The sequence below is a fragment of the Lolium rigidum genome, chromosome 3 (assembly GCF_022539505.1).
Source record: "Lolium rigidum isolate FL_2022 chromosome 3, APGP_CSIRO_Lrig_0.1, whole genome shotgun sequence".
In the NCBI taxonomy this organism is placed as follows: domain Eukaryota; kingdom Viridiplantae; phylum Streptophyta; class Magnoliopsida; order Poales; family Poaceae; genus Lolium; species Lolium rigidum.
Genome location: NC_061510.1, coordinates 114,669,538 through 114,688,390, shown reverse-complemented (window position 1 = coordinate 114,688,390; position 18,853 = coordinate 114,669,538). Strand labels below are relative to the sequence as shown.

The following is an 18,853-nucleotide window of genomic DNA, read 5'->3' as shown; positions in this document are numbered from 1 at the left end:
TTGAAGTTACTCGAGTTTTATCTTCCTATGCTTGTCACTTTGGTCCTCATGAATTTATTTGTGTACAAGATTCCTTTTCATAGGAAGTGGGTTAGGCTTAAATTTGTTTCATACTTGCTTTTCGATGCTCTCTTTTGCTTCAACTCTCATCGTTATGAGTGCATCATTAAAATTGATGAGCCCATCTTAATGGCTATAAAGAAAGCACTTCTTGGGAGATAACCCATATTTTTATTTTGCTACTGTTTTGTTGTGTCTTGGAAGTTGTTACTACTGTAGCAACCTCTCCTTATCTTTATTTTATTGCATTGTTGTTCCAAGTAAAGTCTTTGATAGTAAGGTTGATACTAGAATTGGATTACTGCGCAGAAACAGATTTCTTGCTGTCACGAAATTTAGCAGCCCCGTCTGTAGGTAACTCAGAAACATCTGCCAATTTACGTGTCTGATCCTCAGATATGTACTCAACTTTCATTCAATTTGAGCTTTTTCATCTGAGCAAGTTAAGTGCCCCTGAAAAATTCGTCTTTACGGACTGTTCTGTTTTGGCAGATTCTGCCTTTTATTTCGCATTGCCTCTTTTGCTATGTTGAATGGATTTTTTTGTTCCATTAACTTTCGGTAGCTTTGTGCAATGTCCAGAAGTGTTAAGAATGATTGTGTCACCTCTGAATATGTGAATTTTTGATTATGCACTAACCCTCTAATGAGTTTGTTTTGAGTTTGGTGTGGAGGAAGTTTTCAAGGGTCAAGAAAGGAGGATGATACAATATGATCAAGAAGAGTGAAAAGTCTAAGCTTGGGGATGCCCCCGTGGTTCATCCCTGCATATTTCAAGAAGACTCAAGCATCTAAGCTTGGGGATGCCCAAGGCATCCCTTCTTCATCGACAACTTATCAGGTCACCTCTAGTGAAACTATATTTTTATTCCGTCACATCTTATGTGCTTTACTTGGTGCGTCTGTGTGCTTTTATTTTTGTTTTTATTTGAATAAACTTGGATCCTAGCAATCCATGTGTGGGAGAGAGACACGCTCCGCTTTTTCATTTGAACACTTGTGTTCTTCGCTTTATTTTTAATGTTCATGGCTAAAGTTAAAAGCTGCTACATTTATTGCTATTTGGTTGGAAACAGAAAATGCTTCATGTGGTAATTGGTATAATGTCTTGAATAATTTGATACTTGGCAATTGTTGTTCTCAAATAGATCATGTTTAAGCTCTTGCATCATGTACTTTGCACCCATTAATGAAGAACTACCATAGAGCTTGTTGAAATTTCGTTTGCATGATTGGTCTCTCTAAAGTCTAGATATTTTCTGGTGAAGTGTTTGAACAACAAGGAGATAGAGTAGAGTCTTATAATGCTTGCAATATGTTCTTATGTAAGTTTTTCTGTACCGGTTCATACTTTTGTTTTCTTCAAACAACCTTGCTAGCCAAACCCTTGTACTGAGAGGGAATTCTTCTCGTGCATCCAAATCCTTGAGCCAAAACCTATGCCATTTGTGTCCACCATACCTACCTACTATGTGGTATTTATTTGCCATTCCAAAGTAAATTACTTGAGTGCTACCTTTAAAATTTCATTCCTTGTCTTTGCAATATATAGCTCATGGGAAAATAGCCTTAAAAACTATTGTGGTATTGAATATGTAGCTTATGTGTCTTATTTCTTATAAGTTGCTTGTTTAGCGGTAACCATGCTTCTGGGGACGCCATCAACTATTACACCTTTGTTGAAAATCATGTGAGTTGCTATGCATGTTCGTCTTGTCTGAAGTAAGGGTGATTTATCATGATCAAATGGTTCGAGTATGCATATTGTTAGAGAATAACATTGGGCCGCTAACTAAAGCCATGAATCATGGTGGAAGTTTCAGTTTGGACATCAATCCTCAATCTCTTATGAGTATATTATCTGTTGTTGAATGCTTATGCATTAAAGAGGAGTCCATTATCTGTTTTCTATGTTGTCCCGGTATGGATGTCCTAAGTTGAGATTTATCAAAAACGAGAAATCAAATGCGATCTATCTCCTTGGACCTTTGTACAGGCGACATAGAGGTACCTCTTTGTGACACTTGGTTGAAACATATGTTATGCAATGATAATCCATATAAATCCAAGCTAATTAGGACAAGGTGCGAGCACTATTGGTATTCTATGCATGAGGCTTGCAACTTATAGGACATCTTATGCATAACACATATGAATTATTACTACCGTTGACAAAATTGTTTCTATGTTTTCAAAATGAAAAGCTCTAGCACAGAAATAGTAATCCATGCTTCCCTCTGCGAAGGGCCATTCTTTTACTTTATGTTGAGTCAGTCTACCTACTTCTTCTATCTTAGAAGCAAACACTTGTGTCAACTATGTGCATTGATTCCTACATACTTGCTTATTTGCATTCATCATATTACTTTGTGTTGACAATTATCCATGAGATATACATCCATGAGATAAACATGTTAAAGTTGAAAGCAACCGCTGAAACTTATATCTTCCTTTGTGTTGCTTCAAAACTTTCTACTAAGAATTTATTGCTTTATGAGTTAACTCTTATGCAAGACTTATTGATGCTTGTCTTGAAAGTACTATTCATGAAAAGTCTTTGCTATATGATTCAGTTGTTTAAGTCATTGTCTTTACCATTGCTTTGAATCACTTCATTCATCTCATATGCTTTACAATAGTATTGATTAAGATCACGTTGGTAGCATGTCACTTAAGAAATTATCCTTGTTATCGTTTACCTACTCGAGGGCGAGTAGGAACTAAGCTTGGGGATGCTTGATACGTCTCCAACGTATCTATAATTTCTTATGTTCCATGCTAGTTTTATGACAATACCTACATGTTTTATTCATACTTTATATCGTTTTGATGCATTTTCCGGCACTAACCTATTAACAAGATGCTGAAGCGCCAGTTCCTGTTTTCTGTTGTTTTTGGTTTCAGAAATCCTACACAGGAAATATTCTCGGAATTGGACGAAACAAAATCCCACGATCTTATATTTCTCGGAAGGTTCCAGAGCACCGAAGAGGGGCCAGAGGGGAGCCAAGGGGGCCCCACCCCACATGGCGGCGTGGCCAAGGGGGGGCGCGCCCCCCTATGGTGTGGGTCCCCCAGGACCCCTCCGAGGCTGCCCTTCCGCCTATAAAGTCTCTCCGTCGCGAGAACCCTAAAAATATAAGCCACGATACGAGAAAAGTTACACAGCTGCCGCCATCGCGAAGCCAAGATTCAGGGGACAGAAGTCTCTGTTCCGGCATGCCGCCGGGACGGGGAATTGCCCCCGGAAGGCATCTCCATCGACACCACCGCCATCTTCATCGCCATTGTTGTCTCCTATGATGAGGACGGAGTAGTTCTCCCCCGAGGCTAAGGGCTGTACCGGTAGCTATGTGGTTCATCTCTCTCTCCCATGTGATATTTATGTGATCATGAGCTTTGTATCACTATTACCATGTGCTACTCTAGTGATGTTATTAAAGTAGTCTATTCCTCCTTCATGATGTAATGTGGACAGTGTGTGCATCATGTAGTACTTGGCGTAGGTTATGATTGTGATCTCTTGTAGATTATGAAGTTAACTATTACTATGCACTCTAGAGTTACTTTAATATGAACTCCGGAATTACTCTCTATGGTGTGACAGTGACAGTGTTTGCATCGTGTGTGATTCCTTTATGACGTTGTGGAGCTTGTTTACTCCGGCTTGAGGGTGTTCTCGTAGCCCTACACAATGAATGGTGTTTGTTATCCAACAATAGAGTCTTTGAAAGTAGCATAAGAGAAGAGAACTTATTTATTTATGTGATCATTGTTGAGAGTGTCCACTAGTGAAAGTATGATCTCTAGGCCTTGTTTCCAAGCATCGAATCACCGTTTATTTACTGTTCCACTGCATGTTTATTTGCTGCCATCTTTATTTCAGATTGCTATTACCACTCATATTCATCCATATCACTTGCATCTTACTATCTCTTCGCCGAACTAGTGCACCTATACATCTGACAAGTGTATTAGGTGTGTTGGGGACACAAGAGACTTCTTGTATCGTAATTGCAGGGTTGCTTGAGAGGGATATCTTTGACCTCTTCCTCCCTGAGTTCGATAAACCTTGGGTGATTCACTTAAGGGAAACTTGTTGCTGTTCTACAAACCTCTGCTCTTGGAGGCCCAACACTGTCTACAGGAATAGAAGCGTGCGTAGACATCAGTCAGCATTGGGTGTTCGATCTTCTCTACATAATTCAGCACTGTCTCCTTTCTTTTAGCGTGCTAGCGCATGAGCTTTGCTTCCTTGCGGTCCGCGTAGAACCGTTGCAGCCGGTGGGCGAGCGGGAAGTACCACACAACTTTCCGAGGAGCTTTCTTCTTCCCTTTCTTGTACCGTTCAACGTCACACAATGGACATTTGGTCTTTTCCACGTGCTCCTTGTGATAAATGATACAGTTTTTGATGTAGGCATGATATTTTTCGTGGGGTAAGTCGAGAGGGCACGTGATTCTCTTGGCCTTGGCTCGACTACCAGGACACATGTTCCCAGCAGGAAGGAGATCTTTCAAATATTCCAGAATGTCGTCGACGCTTGTGTCCGTCCATCCGTGTTTCGCCTTCATCTGCAGCACATCGAGCGCTACTCTCAAGCGGGACTCCAACCCGCGACCTGAGTCGTACAACGGAGTATTCGAGTCTGTCTCCAGTTGCTCAAGCTTTGATTTCCGCTTGGCGCCTTTCGTCTTTTCGAGAAAAAGATCTTGAAATGAGGGTCCCGCACGACTGAAGCTAGCGGCACCTCTTCGTCGTCATCAAGGTTATTGTCTGTGTCTTCAACATTTTGTTCATCATGATACTGATCTGCATCGTCCTATGCGACAAACTGTTCATCGTCATCAATATCATGATGTCCTCCTTCTTGCCGGCCATTACCACCTGCTGTCGTCGCCCCATTGACCTCCGCTCCATCATCACTCATCCATTGAGTGTGTCCATGCATGAAACCATTAGTGAGCAGGTGCCCCTGCAATTTGCCTGAATAGGGGTCAAACCATTTCCCTAGTTTGCATTTTTTACACGGACACAATACCTCCGTGAGGTTATTTTCATACATGTCGGCGATCGCGTGTTTCAGATATCCCATCACGACGCTTTCTCTCATCTTTATAACCATTATCGCCTGCATGACAAGATATATAATTGATTAGAACCATGCATCCGTCGGTAATTTTTACGGAAAATTTCGGCAAGACCTTCCTACACAGTAGGACATAGGAGCGCCAGAAATGTGCCGAAACGGAAACTTAACGAATCAACATTTCGGCGCAACTTTGGCAACTCATTTTCAACACCGACACATAAGCACAAACACAACATATATGCCACACACTAGCTTAGTTTCAAATTTCCAATATACGATGATTTCATTCCTCAATTTGTTCATTAATCACCTATTTGGTTGATATATTAGTAGACAAGATGGAGACGTCACGCCGCGACCACGACGTATGGATTCCGACTTTCTAGATCTAGATTGAGCGGTCAATACGGGATAGATAGATCTAGATCTACATAGGGATGTGGGAGATTCATGTAGGAAGGGGAGATTTGCTAAAAAATATTATTTTCTTTGGCCAAATTTAGGGTAGAAAGGGGCAAAAACTAGCTGGGTTGGGAGAAGGCTCGGGTTGTGTGGGAGGAGTGGAGTAGTAGGGTGTGAGTGCAGGTTGGTGGCAGAAATAACTGCCCAGGTTACTACCGGCGCACCAGGGTGTGGGTGCGCCGCAGTATATAGCCCATCCGGTTGTATCTGGTGCGGATCAGGCCCAAAAATTACTGCCGGTGCACCAGGCCAGGGGCGCGCCGGCAATAGGGAATTACCGCCGGCGCGCCCCTGGCCTGGTGCGCCGACAGTAATTCCTGGGCCTGGCTCGAATCGGGCGAGCCCAGGCCTGGAATTATCCCTGACGCGTTTTTACCGCAGGTGCGCCGGCAGTAGGGCATCATTGCCGGCGCGGCGACAACTAGGTGCGCCGGCACCATTTTCCACCGGCGCAAGGTTTCGATGGTGCGCCGGCAGTACCACTTTCACCTATATGCCTTTCCTAGTAGTGTCATGCATGCTAAACCGGAGTTAAATCATGTTCAAAGTCTCCTAAATGAGATATCACAAATGCACTCATAGCGTCACTCTTTTTTATGTTAGTATTCAATGCTTCTAATAATTTTAACTCAGTGTAAATATGCAACTATGGATGCATATATTGCAACTGCAAACGATTCAATCTACTCGACCGACCTGTAAATTAAATCGGCACACATACTGCTCCCCCTCCCCCTCCCCTCTCTCTCATATGTTGAGCTTTCACCATGTCGTCTGTGGCTAACTCGTACACAAGCCTCTCATCTAGTCCGCTTCAACCTCTATTCTCCACCTCGCTACCACTTGCCCTCATGTGCTCCGCTACTGCCAATGGAGGTCATAAATGCCATGCACGATCTCACGGTATATCTCGGGCTTGTGCTTAAAATCAAAGCCATAAGCATTGTGAGAGCTCAGAGATGACTGTGCATACGTGGAAGTGTCCAGCTTAGCGGCGTCGAAAGCCTATATTGAACTAGATTAGTCGCCAACGAGCCCGAGGTCATGTCTTCCTCTCGTGAATTTTTACCATCATGCTAGATGTTGTTTTCGCCTTTCTTTCTTCTCATTGCATGATATATCTTAACATTGGTATGTCTCTTCGCTTCACTCACAGCTTGCCTTGCTTTACTATTCGCCTCATTTTTACATCTTCGTGCTTGTTCTTCTACCATGATTCCAACTCTTGTAGCTCTCCTTCTCCTTGATAGTTCTTGGGATATCCTCATTGCCCCACCACATATTTAAGGCTCGTGTTTCTTACCTTTATTAGTCACCACAAACACCTCCCTAGCTACCTTCTAAATCCAAGTTTCAATTTCATGCACTTGCTATCCACATCACCCTTGTTGTCCCATGGTCCTTCTGGAACCATCATCTCTTTAAAGGTATGTCGTCCTTCCGATTTTAATTTCCATCTCTTCTTCTGATTTTTGCACCTTAATTAGTTTGTCATGTTGAACATGTGTGTGAAAGCAGAAATTGGACAATACAAGACTAGGTTGTAAGGTGATAACTATGAAGTATGGTGCAGGTCATAGTTATCACCTTACAATCTATAAACAAGTCGGCCTTTCCATTCTCCTAGTAAGGACAAAATGAATTTAGACACGGTGTTGGGCTCTAATAAAGATCACTAAATAAATATCATCTTCCCTAAATAAGGTGTTAGATAACAACATGTCGTAGTATATTGCAAAGTTTACATTTTCTTACCCTCTTGGTTCCCATCGCCATATATAGAAACCCCATGCACCCCCTCAAACACCTTGTTAGTTGCACCCACGTGACCGTTTAGATATCCTCCAATGAAGAGCTTCTCATTTGTCTAATCATCCCCTATAAGTCCTACAAGAATTAGCTCTTGAGATCGTGCTAATGTTGAGTCCTCCTTGTAGGGCGTAAGCATTAATAACATTAAGGATCAGATTTTCAACAACTAGTTTGACTAGGATAACCCTATCACGCTATCTCTGGACATGCACTACCTCGTTATTGAGGGTCTTATCTATTAGGATGCCTATGAAGTTCCTATTTCAGCTTTTCCGATAAATAGTATATATTAATATCGGGGAGATACCAATTATTTTCAGCCTCTACACCAACGCAGTGTGTAGCGGCAATACGGATGCAAACAACTAAAAAAGAAGAAGAATTAAATAAACGAAAAGTCCCGCTACAGTGATCAAAACCTAATAGCGGCAGAACAAATACCACCAAGACAACACCAGAAGTCCAGCCTCTCCAATAACGACGTCTCCAAGAAGGAAAACAACACACACACTGTCATCGCTAGATCAAAGATCATAGGTTTTCACCCCGGAGAAAGTTCGTGCTCAGGAAACAATGCCTTCAACAAGGCCATTGCTAGACACAACTGATTAAGGCCAGACCTTAAATTTTTACCCTACAAGGTAAAACGTTGAACTTCTTCTATGTTGCCACCCCCACTAGTCAAAACCGTTGCTACAAGGCTAGAACACCAAGCAAATTTCTCAACAGTGCAGAGACTCGAACCTCCATTGCTAGTCCTCCAATTCGGCCTTCATGATATTCCTCGTCACTGACTTCACCAGCTTCATAACCTTTAGCATCTATCAAGCAAAGTGTGAAGACCATTTCTCACATACCACTAAACCTAGGCACTGATGTTGCGCTCCATGGAAGGGGTGATGTACTGGCACTTTATCATTTAACACCACACCCGGGTTCCAATATAGTGTGTCAGTAAGAGGGCTACTCCCCAAAGAGTTTTTGTTAGGTTTCATGTTTGTAGGAATGGTTGGTTTTTATGTACCTAGGTTTGGGGAATTGGAGAAATACTCTGGACATAAGTATAGAAAACTGAGAGCTCTCACGCGTCGTACATTCCTCATGCTTTTGTTGCTATGTTACATTGTGCAGGGAGACATAGCTACGATAGAACCTCCACCCATGTTATTTTATTTTAGGTCGTCATTGACTTTGCTTCATCAGCAGTAGATATGTCCCAAACACGTCATATTTTCACCTATTTTTCTTGTCTTTAATCAATTCTCACATATATCTAACCAATTTGACTTATTATTGGCTATATTTGTTCAATGTTGTTTCTTCGTGTATTGTTTCCCTTTTTTCTTGTTATGTAGTTTTTGTATGTGGACTTAATATATGATCATCTCCACCTATTTTAGCGTGGGATAAACAAATATTGTATTGTTCTGCAATGTGAAGACTTCCCGTTCCAAAACACAGCACCACTTCATGAATAACGTTCATTTGCTTGCAAACCCAAGAGCTAAATACATAGCAGCAGCAGCAACAAGGTATGCACTCTCAAATCACAATGTTTCATGGCACAAAGAAATTTCTCAACTTCTCAGATTCACACACCCGGCCCGGTGCTCACATGTAAGGAATACAGCATTACTGTATGAAATTTTCGCCCACTGATTGAAGTGATTTAATTGTAGGCATCCTGATTGGCGACGAGATAGGCCTCAACGCCCTTGAAGATGATGGTGACAGAGTTCTTGGCCTTACTGATTTCCTCCTTCACTTCCACGCCTAGCGGCAGCTTGTAATTTAATTCCACCTTCACCACACTCCCACAGATGGCTGTCGGCTTCACCTTGATGTGCAACGTGGTTGTCTCAGTCGATGTGCCAATACCACCACCCTCGATGAGGGTCGACTTGCACTCACACTTCTCAGCATCCACGAAGTCAAGCTTCTCCTTCATGAAGCTGAAGGGTGGCACCGGTACATGTTTACAAGAGTCTTTGGCTGGCCCCCGCGTCGCCCTCCCAGGGCGGCTCGGGCGGACGCCCCAGATTCGCCGCCACCGGCTCTCCTCCTCCAAGCCCTCCTTCCGCCGTCGGAGGAGGCCTATGGGCGAAGCCTGGCTGGCGGACGGCGGCCTCCCCTTTTCTTCCTCGCAGTGGTGCTATTGGTGGGGGAGGCCCGGCCTCCTGCGGTGATGTGGCTGCTCCGGGGTGCTCCCCATGGCGGATGGCGATATCCTCGCTCGGGTCCTGAGGCCTCGGCCTTAGGCAGTGAGGGCTTGAGCCTCAACGGTGGGACTCCTCCCTCCTGCTGGCTGTGGTGGCGTCAGGAGGTGCAGGCTCCACATTGCGTCTTGGCTCCAACGAGATGGGGCGGGGTGCCCCCCCCCCCCTCCAAGCTCTGGAAATAGAAGCTGCTTCACGGGGTGCAGAAGCGTTCCGGCGGGTGGTGCTCGCCATATCTCGCTGGATTTGGCACGTCGGCTACGTCACCTATCGGACATGATCCAGGGTGGAGTCCTCGGGCATTGGTTCGGCGGCTCGTCGCGCTTGGTTGCCCGGCGGCGGCTAGGTGATGCTTGGGGATGCGGCTGGCGGTGGGATGACCCTGACGGCCGTGGATCAGGCGTCTTCGGCGGCGTAGTCATGCCTGGTGGTGGCCGGTGGAGCCTCTGCGCCTCACCTTCCCGGTGGCTCGTGGTGGTGGCCTTCTTCGGGTTTGGGGGAGGCGACGAATGTTTCGTTGCCTGGTCTATGGTCAGTGGCGGCCTCCTCTCCCGCCGATGAGGTCGACCGGCGGGCGACATCGAGGGGGGCTGCCGTTCTGCCTAATAAAGGTGGTTGTCCTAGGATTTTTCTCGTGCCAAGTGAAGATCAATCGGAAGATTCTTCCCACCGGGCTAGCTGGATTGTCGTGTTTCGGAAGGTCCTGCCGGCGAAATTCATTGTGCGATCAATGCCTGAAGATTGCTGGATTGGGTATTTTTTATCGTGCACACCCATGTTTTTTATCTGGCTATTTGGTTTCAGAGGGAGCGCTTTGAAGCTCTGTTGGCTATTAATATCATGGAGTTCGTTTTCTTTCCATGGTGCTGGCGGAGAAGGTCATGAAAGCCGAGATCGGTGGAAGAGCAATGGCTGTCGGATCTTGGTGGTGAGGTGGAATTGGCTTGGAGCTTCGTGACTTCAAACAGCGACTTGTATGTGGGGGAGACTTCACAGGAGAAGTTCAGAGTTCTATCTTTTAGGGTGAAAATCCAAGGTCTGGCCTTAATTGGTTGTGCATGGCAATGTTCTTGTTGAAAGCATTATTTTGAGAGGGATGATTTTCTTCAGGGTGAAAACCTAAGATCTGCTATCGGGCGATGACAGCGTTTTTGCACAGTTTCCTTCTTGGAGGCGTCGCTTATGGAGAAGCTGATCTTCTGGTGTTGTCTTGGTGGTGTCTGTGTTGTTGTTTCAAGTTTTCGGTCTCTATAGCGGGACTTTTCTTTTGTTGTATTTCTTCTTCTTTTTTGGATGTGTGCATCCTTTATGCCATTAGGGCATGATATTGTTGCAGAGGCTAGGTGTAATTGGTATCTTCGTGATATTAATATATGTTCTTTATCCAAAAAAATGAAGCCAAAGGGAATTGGTACAAGATCAACAAGCGTGTTATAATACCGGCCAATTTGATTGCATATGTATGTACGATCACACAAAAGTGACATGAGTCATTAGTACGAGAGAGGTGAAGTTAAATTGCCTGACGCTGCCGATGTTGCCTTCTCCCTCGACGGGGTGGGCGTTGGTGATGATGTCAGGAACAAGCTTAGAGGGGAGGCAGGGTGTAACAATCCATCAACAAAATACGACGTGTTTCTTCGTATTTTGTTTTTCTATTGTCTCGTTATGTAAGTTTTCTTGGTGGTCAAAATATCCAACATGGCATGCATGATCATCACCCCCAAGTTTAGGGTGGGAAAATAACAATTGTATTGTTTTGTTACTTTTGAAGAATCCTTCCCCAAGATGATCTCAAATAAAGAAGTTATTGGAATACCCATGAACTTCCTGTTCCAAAACAGTACACTACTTCACGAATAAATTTTATTGGTATGAAAACACAAGAGGTAAATACATATCAACAGTAAATAAAAACAAGTAATAACACTCCCAAGTCTTAACTTCTCATCTCAAGTACACACACCCTGTCCAGTGCTCTGCTGTAACGGCTGGGAGCAGTTATTTGGAGCGAACCAAAACACACATATGGAAACACCATAATACTGTATGGATCTCTTCGGCCCATTGAATTGTTTTAGTTGTAGGCATCAGGGTTGGCCATGAGGAAAGCCTCAGCGCCCTTGAAGATTTTGGTGACGGAGTCCTTGGCCTTGGTGATCTCGTCCTTCACTTCCACGTCCGGCAGCAGCTTGTAAGTTGATTCCACCTTCACCACACTTCCACCACTGGCCGTTGTCTCCACCTTGATGTGCGACGTGGCTGTCTCAATCGCCGTGCCGATGCCGCCACCCTCGATGAGGGTTGACTTGCACTCGCACTTCTCCGCATCCACAAAGTCGAGCTTCTCCTTCATGAAGCTAAAGGGCATTGCTGCAAGATCAACGGCGTGTTATGCTACTGCTTTGACCTCAGGTGACATGAGTGTACGTGTGTGGTGCATTCGTGTACCTGAGGTAAAGTTGAACTGCCTGACGCTACCGATGCTGCCTTCTCCCTCGACAGGGTGGGCGCTGTCCACGATCTGGGGAGCAAGCTTGGGTGCAAGGGTGTGCCAGTCCATGACGCCGGCACGGAACAGGCGATGCGCGGCCACCGGCGACTCAATCTCGATGGTCCAGCTGTTGGTGGAGGCCATTGCTGCGGTGATCTACTAGAGTTTATGACCGGCTGTTGCAAGTGATATGAGCTGAAAGGTGTTGTAGTGCAGCTGCTGCTTGGTTGCCTGGAGACCGGAGAAGTGAGCGCTCTAAATAGGGCTCGAAAGCTGGTTAGCTGGGGTTGGTGAAGCTTGTCCGCATGGGTCTGGTAAGTGGAGAGGCACGAGGCGCCAAAGTGGGCATCGAGTTTTTTTTTCAAAATGGATGGCCCCCTCGGTCGGCTATGCTTTTATGATTGTTGGGTATTGCTGGTCTGGAAGCACACGTCAATATATAGAGAAAAGGGACGAATATGTTATCAAATCGGCATCACCATCACGTGGGTAAATGTGAAGAGAAAAATGAGGAGAAGAATGGACGTCTTAATAAAAAAAAACACCCAATATTTTGTTGTCGGTGTGGTTTGAAAGAAGAAACCAGACTGAACTACTGAATTGATTCGAAACATAGCACAATTGCACAGTTGCACTACGGCCTTGTGTAGTTTTGTGACACGGAATATATTTTTCGATAAAGGGAATATATTAATATCAAAACGATACCAATTACACCCAGCCTCTGCAACAACGCACCACCCTAATGGCACTACGGATGCACACAGCCAAAAAAAAGAAAAGAAAACTAAGAAACAAAAGTCCCGCTACAGTATCTCGGGCCTAACAACAAGCAATACATCCACCGCCAAGACAACACCTGAAATACAGAATCTCCAAAAACGACGCCTCCAAGAAGGGAACAAGTGCGCTAACACCATCGTCGCCTGATCAACGATCTTAGGTTTTCACCCCGAAGATAGTCCCCGCTCTCAAAACAATGCCTCCAACAAGGTCATTGCCAGGCACAACCAAGTTAAGGCCAGACCTTGAGTTTTCACCTCGAAAGGTAGGACTCGAACTTCACCTGTGTTGTCGCCCCCACTTTCATACCGCTGCTGTGAAGCCCGGAACACCAAGCAAGTCCCTCAACAGCTCGGAGACTTGAACCTCCCTTAGCTAGTCCTCCCTCCGGCCTTCATGAACTTCTCTTCTTCCGACTTTCATCATGGATCCATAGTCACTTGATGTCAACACAGAAAAAGAGCTTCGCGCCGCTCCCTCCAGAACCAATCGGTCGGAATAAAAGCATGGGTGTGCACGACCGAATACCACCGATCCAGCAAACTCCAGGCAAAAAGCACTGTTACATTCGCCGGTGGAGCCTTCCGGAACTCAACACTCCGGCTAGATCACGAGTCCAGGCCTCCGGTAGGTCTTCCTCTTCACGCAAGAGAGACCCTAGGACCACCGCCTTTATTCAGGTCGGACCCCACGTCGGCGACCATCCCGGGCTGGCCACTCCAACCCTCCACCGGCGACTCCGTCGCCGGCTTCCAAGCATCTCCATCTCGCCGCCGGAACGCGGTGATAGATCGATAGATCCACCACCACCAACCGCAGGCCGACCCTCTCCGGCGAAGAAGAGGGCCACCTCCACCGTCGTACCCAAGGCTGCAGCCCCGGGCGACCTCGTGTCGCGGGTGAAGCCCGAGATCGCCTCCACTCACCGGCGAGAGGCGGGGGGAAATTGGCGCAGGCCATGAGCCTGGCCGCCTCCCACCACCAGCCCCTGCCGGAGTGCTGCGGAAAGCCGACGGGGGGAGGGAGGCCGCAGCGCTGGCCGCCGCCGCCCATCCCAACCGCGCCGGCCGATCCACCAGGGGAGAGCCGACAGGAGAAGGGGGTGCAGCGCAGGCCGCCGCCGCCCAACCGATCCGCGCGCCCGCCATGCATCGAGGAAGGAGATCCGGCCGCCGTCCACCAGGCGTCGACGAGGAAGGGCCCCCGCCGCTGCCACGCCCCGAGGGTCTTTGCCCCGGCGGCGCTACCGGCGGCGTTTAGGGCTGGGGAGGCTGGAGGGTTACGGGAGGTATGTGGTTACGGGAGACACGGAATATATATATGTTTCGTCCCGTAGGACTCACTATGTTTTCTAATGTAATTGAATTTCAGCTTTGCCTGTAAACTTAATAATTTTACACTAATTACCTCATTCAACCATCTGTTTCTCATGGTGCCATGAGGCCATGACGATCCTGAATCACCGGTCAGAACGAAGAAACAAACTGAAATACTGACTCACGTACTCTCGTGTTTTTTCTATAGGTAAGCCACTGAACGACTGAATACAAGTTTTTTTTTATAGATAAAAGGCAATTTTATTGTCCGACTTTAACTTAATAAAGCTCAGGTATCACAACAATTCAGGATTACAACTCATAACTGTTGAAGCATACAGCTTCGCCAAACGGAAATAGAACCAAATGTTTTAAACAGGGGCACCACCGGCCACTTCTGCCAAACTGAATACAAGTTTAGTGCCGTAGGACTCAGTATTTAATTTAAGGTGAATTTCAGTTTTTTCCCTTTAAATTTTATATTTTCACACTAATTACCTCATCTTGAATTATTTCATGAAATTTACCCTTATATAGCGGACAGTCTTGCAAGATCTGCTCCCTTCTAAAAATGTGGTTGTGTTCTGACCGGTGGATACCGATCATCGAGACCTTGTGGTGGGCCAAGTTGGAGCTAGTTTAACCATCTGGTGTGCACGGTACCACGTGTTCATGACGACGGTGAATCACTGTTAGAACCCTCAAACATCTTTAGATTAGAATGTGTAAAATCTGGCAAAAAAGTTGCTAAAGGGGATAATTAGGGAGAAATTCTATTAAGTGAAATAATAGCAAGAATGTCAAACTTAGGGATATAATCTACAAATAACTCTTTTTTATGTTAGGATTCAATATTTTTAACCCACAATGCAAATATGGAACTACGTGCGCATATATTGTCAAGGACTCAAGGCAAATGATTCAATCTACCGGACCGATCTGAATCGACCAGGCATTGAGGCACACATGTGCTCTTCTCTCTCTCCCTCCCCCCTTCCTCTCTCATATGTTGTTCCGTCACCACGCCGTCCTCGGCTAGCTCGTAAACGGACATCGCCTTTACTCTCCTTCCACCAAGCGTTCTCCACCTTTGTTGTCTCTCGCCCTCCTCTTCTCCGCTACTAACAGTAGAGGTCACAAATATCATTTACGACCTCATGATAGATCGCAGGCTTGTACTTAAAATCAACGCCATCCACCTTGTCAGAGCTTAGAGATGACAGTGCAAGAGTGGATGTGTTAGCTTAGCGAGGTTGATAGGCTCCGATGAACTACATTAGTAGGCAACGAGCCTGTGGGAGTTGTCTTCGTCCCGTGATTTTTTTTTCTTCCTTTGGCTTAGCGGATGATATAGCACATCATTGGTATGCACCTTTGCTTCACTCACGGACCGTCTTGCTTTATTCTTGGCCTCCTTTTACTTCTTCATGTCTCTTGTGCCTCCACCATGATGCCAGCTCTTGTAGCTTTCCTTCTCCTTGATAGCATTTTGAACTTCCTCATTGCGCCACCATGTGTATAAGGTGTGCGCAACTTACCTTTAGTCACCACAACCCTCATCATCTCATGGCCCTTCTGCGACCATCATGTATTTAAAGGTATTTTGTACTTCGCATTTGAATTTCCATCACTTCATGTGAGTTTGGCACCTTAATTAATTTGTCCCGTTAAACATGTGTGTGAAATTGTAAATTGGACAATGCAAGCTTATGTTGTGCCACAACATACTCCATAGGTATCACTTTACTATCTAAACAAGTCTCGCATATCCATTCTCCTAGTAAGGAAAAAATCAATCTGAGTCGAGTGTTGGGTCCAATGAAAGGTCACTAATGAAATATCTTCTCTCTCAAGAAGGTGTTAACTAACAACATGTCGTACTCTATTGCAAATTCTAAATGTTCTTACACTCTTGGTTTCCATCACCATACCGAGACATGCACCCCCTCAAACACCTTGTTAGTTGCACCCACATGACCACTGAGATCCCCTCTAATGAAGAGCTTCTCATTTGTCTAACCATCCTGATGTGGGCATTACCCTTTGGGTAACCGATATTAGTCTACCTCCCTTGGCTCAACTAGGGGCCCATGAAGATTGTCCAAGATCAAGGTGAGCCCGTACGTCGGCTGCAACGAAGAAGACCTACCAGGAGACGAATTCTTGATGAACAAGGCAAGAAGGCGTCGATAAAGGAAAGATTAGATTAAATCTTAATGTAACCTAGTCGAGTTTGGACAGGACTCTCGGGACCTGGCCTGCTATATAAAGGCCAGGAGAGGGCCTGCCGAACAACAGAACAACAATATGCAGAACCATCGCAACTTAGAGCACAAACCCTAAAATCATTGCCTCCCGGCGAGTCGACCATAGTAGTCTATCGGCTACCCCATTGTAACCTATTTCACTTGATAAATCAAGATCAGACAAGCAGGAAGTAAGGGTTTTACCTCATCGAGGGTCCCGAACCTAGGTAAATCTCTCTCCCGGTTTGTCTGATATCTGATGTCTCGTGCTAGCCTATAGGATTCCGTCAACCCTAAACCTCTCATGGTGGGCATCCCCTCTAAGTCCTACCAGAATTATCTCGTGATCATTCTAAAAAAAATTTCAAATATGTGATCAGTCTAATGTTGAGGCCTCCTTGTAGGGTATCAACACTAATAACTTTCACAACCAGATTTTCAACAGCTAGTTTGACTAGGATAATCCTATCATGTTGTCTCGACATCCACTACCTCGTTCTTACGGATCTTATCTATCACGATGCATATGACAGTTCCTATTTCAAGCTAAGTCTGATTACCAAAGCTTGAAGCTGACATTCCCTACTTCCTCGCCTTTTGAACCTCTCCTTTACTCTTGGGCAAAAAAAAAATTGTACGCCTCTAATAACAACATCAACAACTCTATAGCTTCATTGTTAAAGGCCCTGCATTCCAACTACTCATCCTCCTATTTTCCTTGACTATCTTCCTAACCCTTAGCATCCGCCAACTAAAATGTGAAGACCATTGCTCATGTACCACCAAATGGGTGGTGTATCTGAACTTTCTCGTTTAACACCATACCCAGGTTCCGTTATGGCGTGTCACTAAGAGATTTTGTTGGGTTTCATATTCATAGGAATGTTGTGTTTTTATGTTGGCTTGTCAACCATATCATATCTCTTCTCCTTTACCCAGGTTTTGGGCTTGCTATGCCTAAACAATAAACATACGCGGAGATCGGGAAATGCTATGGACATACCTATAGAAAAATGAGAGAACCCACTCACGGATTGTACACTCGTGCTTTTGTTCCTATGTTACATTGTGCAGCGAGACATAGCTACGATCCGACCGCCACCCATGTTGTTATTATCTTTTAGGTCGTCATTGAGTTCGCTTCATCATCAGTAGATATGTACCAAACGCATCATACGTTGCACCTCTTGTTCTTGCCTTCAATAAATTCTCACATATATCTAGCCAATTTAACTTATTTTTGGTTATATGCGTTCAATGTTGTTTCTTTGTGTCCTGTTTCCATTTTGTCGTGTTGTGTAGGATTATATGTGGACTTAATATATGATCATATCCACCTATTTTATCGTGGGAACCATTGTATTATTTTGTAATGTGGAAGAATCATTCCCCAAGATGATTTCAAATGAAGAAGTTGCAGAATACATACTGACTTCCCATTCCAAAACAGAGCACCACTTCTTGAATAACTTTTATTCACTTGCAAAACGAAGATGTAAATACATAGCAAAAACAACAAAAAGGTATACACTCTCAAATCACAACTTTCCGTGGCACACTTCTTAGGTTCACACATCCTGCCTGGTGATCTCTCGCCACCGTTGAGGGCAGCTTTTTATTTGGATGGAAAGAAAAACACTCGCACATATAAGGAACGCCCCATTACTGTATAAATATTTCTCCCACTGAATGAAGTGATTTAGTTGTAGGCATCCGGGTTTGCGACGAGATAGGCCTCGGCGCCTTTAAAGATGTTGGTGACGGAGTCCTTGGCCTTGGTTACCTCATCCTTCTCTTCCACTCCCGGCAGCAGCTTGTAAGTCGATTCCACCTTCACCACACTCCCACCGCTAGCCGTTGTCTCCACCTTGATGTGCGACGTGGCTGTCTCAATCGCCGTGCCGATGCCGCCACCCTCGATGAGGGTTGACTTGCTCTCACACTTGTCTGCGTCCACGGAGTCGAGCCTCTCCTTCATGAAGCTAAAGGGCATGGCTGCAACATCAACAGCCTGTTATGCTACTGCTCTTGCCTGAGGTGACATGAGTGTACGTGTGTGGCGCGTACGTGTACTAACCTGAGGTGAAGTTGAACTGCCTGACGCTGCCGATGCTGCCTTCTCCCTCGACAGGGTGGGCGCTGGCCACGATGTGGGGTGCAAGCTTGGGAGCCAGGGTGTGCCAGTCCATGACGCCGGCGCGGAACAGGCGCTGCGCGGCCACCGGCGACTCAATCTCGAGTGTCCAGCTGTTGGTGGAGGCCATTGCTGCGGTGATCTACTATGAGTTTATGACCGGCTGGAGTGCAAGTGATATGAGCTGAAATGTGTTGTAGTGCAGCTGCTGCTTGGTTGCCTGGAGAGCGGAGAAGT

General features: G+C 45.4%; 3 protein-coding genes across 3 annotated transcripts; all 3 read right to left on the bottom strand.

Moving 5' to 3' along the window:
- Positions 1-9,096: 9,096 nt before the first annotated feature.
- On the bottom strand, positions 9,097-11,466 carry LOC124695383 (pathogenesis-related protein 1-like). Its single transcript, XM_047228237.1, has 3 exons — positions 11,410-11,466; positions 11,149-11,230; positions 9,097-9,395 (listed from the first exon to the last, which is right to left on the bottom strand). The coding sequence occupies exons 1-3, from the start codon at positions 11,464-11,466 to the stop codon at positions 9,097-9,099; spliced, it is 438 nt and encodes a 145-aa protein (XP_047084193.1).
- Positions 11,467-11,580: 114 nt separating this feature from the next.
- On the bottom strand, positions 11,581-12,346 carry LOC124698040 (pathogenesis-related protein 1-like). The gene is made up of 2 exons (XM_047230569.1): positions 12,095-12,346; positions 11,581-12,016 (listed from the first exon to the last, which is right to left on the bottom strand). Exons 1-2 carry the CDS (start codon positions 12,279-12,281, stop codon positions 11,721-11,723), a joined length of 483 nt encoding a protein of 160 aa, XP_047086525.1. The 5' UTR covers positions 12,282-12,346; the 3' UTR covers positions 11,581-11,720.
- A 5,594-nt stretch (positions 12,347-17,940) lies between these two features.
- On the bottom strand, positions 17,941-18,785 carry LOC124698039 (pathogenesis-related protein 1-like). Its single transcript, XM_047230567.1, has 2 exons — positions 18,560-18,785; positions 17,941-18,477 (listed from the first exon to the last, which is right to left on the bottom strand). Exons 1-2 carry the CDS (start codon positions 18,744-18,746, stop codon positions 18,182-18,184), a joined length of 483 nt encoding a protein of 160 aa, XP_047086523.1. The 5' UTR covers positions 18,747-18,785; the 3' UTR covers positions 17,941-18,181.
- Positions 18,786-18,853: the final 68 nt, after the last annotated feature.

What these genes read in the sequence shown, in the direction of transcription:
- LOC124695383 (XM_047228237.1), bottom strand. Translation starts at nt 11,466, where the DNA reads ATGGGTATTCCAATAACTTCTTTATTTGAGATCATCTTGGGGAAGGAT. An exon ending in TGGGGAAGGATTCTTCAAAA is followed by an intron (nt 11,231 to 11,409) that starts GTAACAAAACAA and finishes CTCCCCTCTAAG; the next exon opens with CTTGTTCCTGACATCATCAC. An exon ending in CAGGCAATTTAACTTCACCT is followed by an intron (nt 9,396 to 11,148) that starts CTCTCGTACTAA and finishes GTAAACATGTAC; the next exon opens with CGGTGCCACCCTTCAGCTTC.
- LOC124698039 (XM_047230567.1), bottom strand. Translation starts at nt 18,746, where the DNA reads ATGGCCTCCACCAACAGCTGGACACTCGAGATTGAGTCGCCGGTGGCC. An exon ending in GCAGTTCAACTTCACCTCAG is followed by an intron (nt 18,478 to 18,559) that starts GTTAGTACACGT and finishes TTGATGTTGCAG; the next exon opens with CCATGCCCTTTAGCTTCATG.
- LOC124698040 (XM_047230569.1), bottom strand. Translation starts at nt 12,281, where the DNA reads ATGGCCTCCACCAACAGCTGGACCATCGAGATTGAGTCGCCGGTGGCC. An exon ending in GCAGTTCAACTTTACCTCAG is followed by an intron (nt 12,017 to 12,094) that starts GTACACGAATGC and finishes TTGATCTTGCAG; the next exon opens with CAATGCCCTTTAGCTTCATG.